At 38.2% G+C, this 10,897-nt stretch overlaps 1 protein-coding gene across 6 annotated transcripts in view; it reads right to left on the bottom strand.

Annotated features, from left to right (window-relative positions):
- Positions 1–3,920: 3,920 nt before the first annotated feature.
- Positions 3,921–10,897, bottom strand: part of atf2 (activating transcription factor 2) — a 117,499-nt gene continuing 110,522 nt past the window's right edge. For 5 of the 6 annotated variants that reach the window (XM_073047175.1, XM_073047180.1, XM_073047178.1 and 2 more), the window contains one exon: positions 3,921–6,269. In XM_073047175.1, coding sequence (XP_072903276.1) covers positions 6,034–6,269 — 236 coding nt within the window. In that variant the 3' untranslated portion in view covers positions 3,921–6,033. Of the gene's footprint in view, positions 6,270–7,265; positions 7,356–10,897 lie in introns of all 6 variants that reach the window. The other variant, XM_073047179.1, reaches the window with a different exon arrangement.

Below are 10,897 nucleotides of genomic sequence, written 5' to 3'. Positions count from 1 at the left end.
ACTTCCAAGGTCGAGAGTGGGACCGCCCTAGTTTCCACTTTAAAAACTCCCCTGCACAGGTTTCCTGGCATCATTGGACAACTACCACTACCACAATGCACTGTTGTAATTAATTGTACAGGTTGCAAGACCACCTCAGTATGTGACAATAATTAACTATTTTAGAATTGTAGAAAACAAGGTTCAAGCAGATTCAGCTGCAGACTTCAGCACTGAAGTGGACATGATGAACAGAATGTATCTGATTTGTGTTGCCTGTAAGTAAACTGAATACCATGATTCCCTTTGGAAGAATTGCAGGATTCTTTCCATTGGTTTGTCCTGATAAGAATTTTATTTAAAAAAATCACCTGAGCCTTGTTGGTTCTTTGCTGAGAAATTTGCGAGTAATCGGACTTCCATGTCTCTTCTCTCAGCCTTCTTTGAAAGACACAGTTGTCTCTCTATCTCTGTCCGCTACTCTCAGTGTACTGTGCTGGAAGAGCTCTCCATGTTAAAAAAAATTACATATTCCCTTAATGAATATTTTTAATTGATAGTTCCTCATTATTGATTCAACAACCAATGTAAAGATCTTTCATGCTCATCAAAATCTTACATTACTTGGAAATGCTTTACCAAATCTTTTTTTAAGCTTCCCTTTCCTTGCTGCGAATGCATTAGTATTTGAGACCTCATAACCAAATCTTTCTCATTCTGGCACTCATCCTGTTGACTTTCACAGCATCCTTATACTGGTTTCTCAAAACTAATATACAAAATGGATTTACCATTATTTTGAAATAAATTACCATCAGTCTTTCATACTTGTATTTTATAAACCCATTTTATAAAATTTATAGTTCAAAAAAAATTTAAGTATCCTGACTCATTGCATCTTGGTCTGGTACAGCAAGTCAAATACACAAGAACACATAAAGCTGCAGAGAAATCAACCTTGCCCAATACATCAGAGGCACATCCACCCCACCACTGGTAATGTCTACAAGAGGCACTGCCTCACGAAGGCAGTATCTTTTATCAAAGATCATCACCACTCAGACCATGCCATCTTTATGCAGCTGTCATTGGGCAGGAGGTACAGAAGCCTTAAGTCCCACATCACCAGTTTCAAGAACAGGTACTATCCTCCAACCATTCAAACTAACCAGTAAAACTCTGATCACATAGTTTAGCAACACAATGAACACTTCCATCACTTTGCACTAGAATTGACTTTTTTTTGTTGTGTTTTCTTGTAAAAAAAAGTAATGTTTTTCTTGTGAATGCTGCTGCTGCAATAAGGTTTTCATTGTACTTGTATACATCACACGTGCATTTGATAATAAACTTGACTTTGGCTTTGGAATCAGATTTTGGAATTTTAGGTAATTAGGTCCCTTTGCACTTGTACTTACTTGTATGTCAACATCTTTAAATCAAGTATATTCACATTTCTTGTTTCCCCCAATTACCTGATGCTCAAAGTTGATAGTCAACTGAACTATCTATGACTTTCTCATCTCTTACAATACTTGTATCAATAAAATGTTCATTTATAGTCCATATATCCGATTGAGTTTGTAATATATGCAAATGTGCACACATTACCAAGTATGCATCATTTCCAACCCTCCTCTAATCTAAATAATACCCATTCATTGAATTTACATCTCATCTGTTTAGTGTTTTTGTAGTGTATGGTTCTGCTTATTGCTGAATCATGCATTGTTTTCCATTGAGCATCTGGCATTGTGTTACTAAACATTGAATCTATAGTGTTAGTTTGATTTATCCAAAGCCAAATGTGATTAATAAATCGTACTGAATGCCACTGATTAATGTATTTCTGCATTCTCATTCACTATATAAAAATAGTAATTACATCAGCAATTTTGTTGGGGGTTGCTGCCTCATTGTCAACTTTTGATGGGGATTTGACACATAAATGGCAACCTTCAGTCACAGTGTTACAGAGGAAGTTCTGGATATTATTCAGATGAAGGTTCACACACAATTGATCTATAGTCAGTCAATCTATTTTGCTGTCCTTTGTTATCATACTGACTGTTGACTTGTTTAAAGAAAAACCTTGTGTGAAGTACTGAAAAATCGTGGTTGCATTCTGTTAACCGATTTCCTTCCTGTAAATGTTGCTCATTTTTCTTCCACATAATACTCATCTGCTCTGATATATGTTGCACCCCTTTTTGGAAAAACAAGTCCTGAGAACAATTTACTATTTCCTCCCAAGTGCCCCCCTACTCCTTGATTTACACGAAAGCTCTAGATGGTGAAGCAGAGACAGAGATGAATGCTAGCTAATCGAGAATTAAGTAGATGTAGTGGTGAAGAACCCATGGGGAAATCACAGCTTCCATATAACCCTGAAAGAATTTAAGCACAAAGAAGAAAACTTAAACAGGAGATATTTAGTAACTAGGAGCTGAGTAAACAAATGAGAAAGCAATAATGGACATATGAGATTGTTGTCAATATTACAACAGCTACCAGCACAGTGGAAAACTGCATTAAGGAGAAAAGGAGATGTATCCATTTGGGTTGCCCACAGAAATCAGCAGTAGTAGAACATTGCATTCGCAAGAGCCACATGACTGACTTCGACTGCACAAAACTACTGTGCTTTTGGGTCTGCCTTGTGAAGGAAGCCATTGAAATAAAACTAGAGGAAAAGAATTTTAACAAAGATGAAGGTCTCACTCTAAGTAAGAACTGGAATTCAATTGTAAACAAGATGGGACAGTAGAATCCTGGCAGAATGAGGTCCAACCAATCAGGAGTGACAGTTGACAGGGTTATAAATACCACCGGACAAGACATGCCCAGGCATCATTCCTGATGAAGATGGCAAAGTTTGTCATCAAAACGTTGGTTAGAATTGATACCTGCACTTGGCTCGAAGCCCAAGAAGAGTTTATTCAGCTCCCAGAGTTTTGGAAAAACTTACAAAACATGGCTGCCAATATTAAAAGAGCATAAGAATAGACAAGAATAAAAGTAATCAAAGGAGCTACCAGAATTTATATAGGTTTTGAATTAAATACTTTACAAAAAAATTCAAAGAGCTGTAACAGAACAATCAAATTTGATCCAAAGGATCCCAACATTGGGTGGTTAATAAAGACATGAATGTGAGAAGGCTAACACAAGCACCAGTGTAGGGAGGTGGGGGTAGGAGTGTGATGCAGAGGGATGGTGATATACTCAGTTTAGGAGGAGGTGATTGCTCTGTTGCATCCTCGAGTAGGATTATAAAGGATGCTGATATTGTGATTAAACTAAACCCCTTGGCAAGGCTAGGAGTTATGATTATACATTCCATCACCTGATGACAGTGACTACTATTTTAATCTTGACAGTAGGTCTGGTAACAAGGGCAGTAAAAATTGAGGGAGATAGTGAAGAGGTAGAGATGGACGTTATTACAAAGTAGATAATGTTATACAGAGGCAGCATTTATGAGGGCAAAGAACAGATCCATGTTGATAATAAGGATAACAGAGTGAGGACAGAAAGAGAAGCATTTGCTGAAAATACTTTGCTGCTAATTTTATGGGTAAGATTGAAACTAAGCAAGGATACATAGTGGAGAAAGATGTGGTTACCTAATGAGTTCAAAGTACTCTTAAAATACAATGAATACATTTAATTTATATTCTTTAAATAGTTGGGGTACAGTGGAAGTCTTACCACTGCATTCAGGATTTTTTAAAGGTACAATGCAATAGCATAACAATATTATCTTGTCAGGAAGAATGAATTTCATTATCTAATTAGTCACTAATGTCTTGAAATTCGAAGTGAACTTGTTATATTCATTATTAAAAAATACAGTCAGAAGTAAGAACAGGTATTACTGATTACAAAAGGTGATTTATGTTGAATATGGCATGAAACAGAATATAGTTTCAGGAAATATATTAAGTTTTAAAGAACTTTAATAAATTTGCTTTAGAAAATATTAATTTACATAGTTCTGCACTTGGTATTGGAGTGGCATTCAAGCAATGTAAACTACTATCAACAGTTTAAACAACTAGTATACATTGATTCTGAATGCAGAGTATCAATATTATAAATATTGGACGTTTTTAACATGGGAATTTTTAAATTTATTTATTTTGAAATCAAATTGATTATATAACATTGAAAAGCATTAAAACAGATCCACGTAGCTTTAAATGCCGAAATATTTTGTAGCTTTAACGGTGACAATATGATAAAGCTTGAATTTCAAAGGATGGAAAGTTATATTCTGCTCTTCAAACATTTTTTGGCAGATGGCAGCACTGAAGGACATACTCCCAATAGCTCCAACAACCACTTAGAAATGTAAATGGCATTTTGAAATGAAGATGTTGTTTTTCTGCACTTAAAAACAGTTTATTGACATGTTCTTGTAGATAAATTATTCTCTCAGAGAACTTATTCATGCAAATTGCACAAAGAGGAAGAGTACACCTCAAGCTACCTCTGTAGAAATGGAAGCTTGCAACCAGGAAGATAAGACACAAATTCTGTCTACAGATACAGTCTGTAAAACAAGTAAGTTTATGACATGGATTCTGTAGAATAGTGTAACTGTTATTCATCACACAGTATTAGTCTATCACTATATGTTGAGAAGTTTCCCTTTTAAGGTCCCAAGCAATTCTATTGAACAACCTGCCTCATGTCCTACTTTCTAACCTGGTAAATTACACAATTATAAACTAGAAGAATTATAAAGATGCACTGGATGAGTTACATTCCCGGTCCTGATAATTTTGCCACCCATGACTCCTTGTTGCACCATAATTAGCAAATATGGAGACACCATTGAACTTGTGATGTGTCTGAATACATTATTCTGTCACCTCTTTTTTTCCCTTTATTTCTGCATCGTCAATATCAGAGCATCAGATTCTCATCATTTGTTTTTGCTTCTCCTGTTTAAAACTATTTATCCAAGTATAACCAAGAAGTCACTACAGTATTCATGGCACATTTAAAATCAACTATTTCACAGAAGTTTTGATGAGAGAAAGATAATATACAATCCATCTCATCAGTAACAATCAAATTGCACAAGGAATGTTAATAATCAATATTCATTATTTGTATACACAATCATTTTAAATAGGATTCCACCAAAAGTCATTATGACAATTAAAGGCAACATTCACAGAACTATTGGTCTAAGTTATAGACCAGTGATATCTGCATCATCGTCATTAACATGATATGCAACATAGTTGCTGAGTTTTTCAGGCAAAAGGTTAAAATAAAGTTTACTAAATGCACTGGCTACATCTTTTTAAGAGTGACATAAAACAAAACTACTAACAAAAATGAACATCCTTTCATTCCCTCACAATGTGCAAATTAGAAAAGGCAGAGAATAAATGTGTTGTTAGTTCTGCAAATAAAATTCTGTCAGGGGCTTGCTCAGGTATAAGAATTTATAAGTAATGAATATTCACCCTTTATGTGGTAATAAGCTTTGCCGGACTAAGTGAGAATTTTACTTTGTGGTAACAATATCTTCAAAGATATACTGGAAATTTAACTCACTCCAATGTTAAGGGAACCTTTTGCAGTTTGGAGGCAGCTTTTCTTAGACATAAAAGCAGTGGTATAGATCAAGTGAGTCTATATAGTGATATATTATGAATAAAAATTCAGCGTTCTTTCATATCCTCAGGACAGTGACCTTTTAGAAGTCATTTCACTGCTCAACAACTCTTTCACTGCCTATTCCATAGCCATAAAATCAGACAGAAAAGAACTCAAGTGAACTTTTAGTTGTAGAAAACAAAAAAAAACACCAAATGCATTTGTAGACCATAGAATAATGTCTAAACATTTGTTTTCATGGTTGAAGTTAAGTGCTTGCTTATACTGCTGTAGCCATTTCTGAAATACAACTAATAAAAGCAACTAAACTTGAAGTATAGCATTACTTTGGAGATTTGGTCCTCCCAGTTCTCAAATTCCCATTTTACAGTCACTGTTGAGACAGCATCCGTGGACTTCATTAGTACACTTATCCAATCAACTTCCTGAAGGCTGAGACTGAGATGAAGGAGCAATTGCAACATGGGACTGGACGGGTAGGTTCATCTCCGAACTCTGGTCCGCCATCTGGGTAAGGACTGATGTAGCAACGGCCTCTGCCATTGCTGTTGAACTTATGCCATTTGAAGTGCTGATGGAACTATGCTGGATGACGTGGGTTTGCGGGCTGCTGGGTAGTGGACTATCTATAGAACTCTCGTCCTTTTCTGCATCTGATGAAAAACAGATCACAGAATTTGTTAGATAGAACTGTTAAACAGCTACAAACAATTACTTGCTCTATATATCCTACAAAACTAATTCAAATTTATGACTATAAAAACTTGTTATTTTAACAGTATGACAGTAATTACTTAGCACAAATCGATTGTGTCAAAATAACTTTAGATACCAATGCATGTTGTACTTGTGTCATTTGCTAACAAGTCAATGTGCTCTTTATTCCCAGACAAGTAAATTCAATAAAACATTTATCATGTTATGCAAAAACTACATTTTAAAATATTCACACTGATAGAAGGTGCTGTCATCCAATGTTTTAATTCACGCATGAGGTGTGGATATTGTTGGCAAAGCCAGCATTCATTGTCCAACCCATGGTGTTTGGGAGGTTTTGATCAACACTGTTGCACCTCAGGATTGTGCTTAACCCACTGCTTTACTCTCTTCTACACCCTCAAGTGTGTGGCTAGGTGCAGCTCAAACTCCATCTGTGAATTTGCTGATGACACAACTATCGTTGGCAAAACTTCAGCTGGTGATGAGGAAGCGTACAGGAGTGAGATAAATCAGCTAGTAAGACCAAGGAACTGTTTGTGGAGTTCAGTAAGGGGAGTGGAGAGAACACACACCAGTCCTCACCGAATGATCAGCTGTGGAAAGGGTGAGCAGTTTCAAGTTCCTGGGTGTCAACGTCTCTGAAGATCTATTGTGGGTTCATTATAATATTAATACAATTACAAGGAAGGCACAGCAGCAGCTATATTTCATTAGGATTTTGAGGAAAATGGGGATGTCACCAATGACACGGACAAATTTCGATGGATGTACTGTGGAGAGCTTTCTAAGTAGTTGCATCACTATTTGGTGTGCGGGGTGGGGGAGCACTAAACAGGATCAGGAAAAAGCTGCAGAAAGTTGTAAATTCAGCCATCTCTATCGTGGACACTAGCCTCCCCAGCATCAAGGATACCTGTAAAAGGTGATACCTCAAAATGGCGGCATCCATCATTAAGAATCCCCATCACTCAGGGTATGCCGTCTTCTCATTGTTACCATCAAGGAGGTGGTACAGGAGCCTGAAGACACACATTCAACAGTTCAGGAACAGCTTCTTCACCTCCACCATCAGATTTCTGAATGGCCAATGAACCCATGAACAGTATCTCAGTATTTTGGTTTTCTTTTCTTTTGCTACTTTTTTGCACTTTAATTCAATATATATATATTTCCTGAGGTTTGTTGTGGCACTCTTTCAGGCAAGTGGAAAATATTCTATCATATTTCCCACTTGTGCCTTTATGAACGTGGGAAAGCTTTGGGGATTAAACCAAAGTCACTCAGCACAGGAACTTTTAGTCAGAATACTTATGCAGTTGGTGCAGTAATATTTTTGGTTAATTGTCTAAATTAATATACTAGCTTTGGTAGATTTTCTTGATATGATAAGACTCTTGTTAGAAATAACGTTTCTAGAATGATGTTACATATTGTTTACTTGCCAAGTCTGAATATCAAACATGTTTTTCTCCTTGTGGTCATCATCTAAAAAGTTGTAAATAAAGCTGAAATACTACACATTCAGTGGCGAACATCTTAGCTGACATTATGATGGAGGGAAAGTCACTAATGAAACAATAGGAATAGCCTTGAGGATTTTCTGCAGTAATGTCTGGGTATACAAAGGATTGACTGACTTAATTTGTACTGAGTATGATGCTAGCTAATAGAGGCACTTTCCTTCATGCCACATTTGGACAAATGCTGGTCTGTTTAAGGCATTTAGACATTCTATCCATGTTTAACCCAAAACTGCACTGAGGTCAGGAGCTATGATCCTGCCATATTCAAAATGAGCAGTTTGATTATTGTAGAAAATCGCTTTCATCACAGTGGACAGATGGCATTAATTGGATGAATTTGCGCTGCCTGCTGTGAACAGGACATACAAAGCAATTCTCCTTTTTTTGCAGGTAGGTGCTTGTGTTGTAATTGTGTGGCACAGTTAGAAGCATGCCCTGCTCTGAAGCACGTGTTCAGCACTATGCTGCTGCTATTGTCGGGAAGCAATTGTGCTCAGCTCTCATTCCCATATTTATCTCGAAGATACCTCTTCCCACCCCTCCTCTGCCACATCTGTTCTCAGGATGTGGCTTTCCAATCCAGGACATTAGAGATGTCCTCTTTCTTTAAAGAACAGGGTTTCCCTCACTCTACTATTGATGCTGCTTTCACTTGCATCTCCTCCATTTCCTGTACATCTGCACTCACCCCATCTTCCAGCCATCATTACAGCGATGAGTCCCTCTTATCCTTACCTACCACCTCATCAGTCTCCACATCCAGCATATTATCCCCTGCAACTTAAGCATTACTGATGTGTCCCATTGCACACCAGGTTCTTTGAACCAAGTAGTGTCGTAACACGATAATGAAAGGCATGGGCCAGATTAACCTGGCTTCACCACATGAGCCTATCCGCCATAGCACCTCATACCTCACCACTCAAAGCTCTGCAGCCTTACCTCTCCCAGCCACACATATACATCCACCAGCCCAACACTCAAACTTAATCCTAAAGTCCAAGGGGCAACACCCCTAAAAACTCTTGGTACATCCTGATTAACCCTGGCCACACCCCCAATAACCCTAGGCACACCCCAATTAACCCTGGCCAAACCCCCACAAACCCGATGACCTGTGTCAGGAGGGGCAAGATCCAAGAAAGGCAAGTGTTGGACCTGGTTAATAAAGGCGTGGGCCAGATCAAAGTGACAGGGTTGCGTGACACTGAATCTCAAGTGACAAGATCAAAAAGCACCAGAGGGCTGATTCACCACCAACTCCAAAGAGACCCTGCGAATAAACATTATCTTTACCTCCCTCCCTCCGCAATTCCCTTGTCCATTAATTCACCCCTCCCCATTAATCTTCCTCCAGGCACTTATCCATGGAGGTGGCCTAAGAGCTACACCTGCCCATACACCTTCACCCTCCCCTCCATTCAGGCCCTCAAACAGACCTTCCAGGTGAGGCAGCATTTCACCTATGAATCTGTTGGAGTTGTCTACTGTGTCAGGTGACCCCGATATGGCCTCATTTACATTGGTGAGACCCATCGGAAACCGGGGGACCACTTCGTCGAGCACCTCCGCACCATCTGCCACAAGTGGGACTTCTCAGTGGCTAAACATTTTAATTCCCATTCCCATTCTGATGTGTCGATCCATGGCCACCTTTTGTGCCAAGATGAGGCCACCTTCAGGGTAAAGGAGCAACACCTCACATTCCGTCTGGGTACCCTCCAACCCGATGGCATGAACATCAATTTCTCCTTCCAGTGAACAAAATTCCTTCTCCTCCCCACCCCCATTCCCCACTCTTGACCTTTTACTTCTCATCTGCCTATTTCTTCCCCTCGGTCCCCTCCTCCTTCCCACGATCCTATTGTCAACTCTCTCCTCCTATCAGATTCTTTCTTTTCCAGCCCTTAACCTTTTTCACTCACTTAGCTTCACCTATCACCTTCCAGCTAGCCTCTTATGCCTCCCTCCAGCTTTTAATTCAGGCATCTCACCCCTTCCCTTTCAGTTCTGAAGATGGGCCTCAGCTAGAAACATCAACTGTATACTCTTTTCCACAGATGTTGCCTGATCTGCTGAGTTCCTCCAGCATTTTGTGGGTATTTCAGCTTTCTCTTGATATTAATGTGAAGTAGTTGGAAATCAGATTTTGTAATATTGGAAAGCTGATAAGAAGCTGATGTGCTGTTTATTCCATATTTATTTAGTTAACTGCTTTTGTATTCCTTCGCTGTAGTAGTGGTTTAAATTCAGCCCTCTTGACTACCGTATTTATCGATTAGAAGGCTCACTAATTCGATAAATACCAACTCTTAGAAAAATTCAAACAATCAAAATGAGAAACATTATAGTATCTTATTTCAAGATGGAAAATAATGATCAGTACACTATGTCCCTCCAGCTAAGTACTTTGTGAAAAGTGAAACTGGTTACTACTAAAAAAAAATTTTCAGCTACCTGTGGTTTTAGAACAGCATCCTCACATCACAACACAATGTAGGACTACCATGCATGGTAATTGTAACAACACAGCACATTATGTTGTTTCTTTAGAGATTACAGAAATTTTCCCCAGAGTAGCCCTGCATGGTGATAAAAAGCTATTAAAAAGCTTGCTGTTTTAATAGAACAGTAACTTAATACTTGAATCCACCTGAAAATATCAAGAAACATATAGCTGTTCTCAGCTGGATTATGAAATGGGCAGGTTACATTTGTGGCATTCCGCTGGAGGTGCATGGAATGACAAGAGGCTGTTAAGAGTATCAATTTTACCCGTATAATATAGGTGCTTGCTGGACAGTGGCATCAAATATATAAATTATATTCTTTATAAAGATAATTTGCTTTGATAAGAAGATTCCCTTTTAAATGGTAGACCATCATTACATGAATGGAACACTGAAGACCTTTTTATTTATAGCAAAGATTTCTTCATCTGAGGTTCAACTGCCAACTACTTGCAGCGATGGATGATTACTGTACCTGATTCTAATGATGCACACACAGGAGAATAAGCACTGTTTAGAGTCTAAATG

This window comes from Hemitrygon akajei, chromosome 5 (assembly GCF_048418815.1).
Source record: "Hemitrygon akajei chromosome 5, sHemAka1.3, whole genome shotgun sequence".
NCBI classification, from domain to species: Eukaryota; Metazoa; Chordata; class Chondrichthyes; order Myliobatiformes; family Dasyatidae; genus Hemitrygon; species Hemitrygon akajei.
The sequence above is the reverse complement of the archived record's forward strand: the minus strand, read 5'-3'. Positions and strand labels throughout refer to the sequence as shown.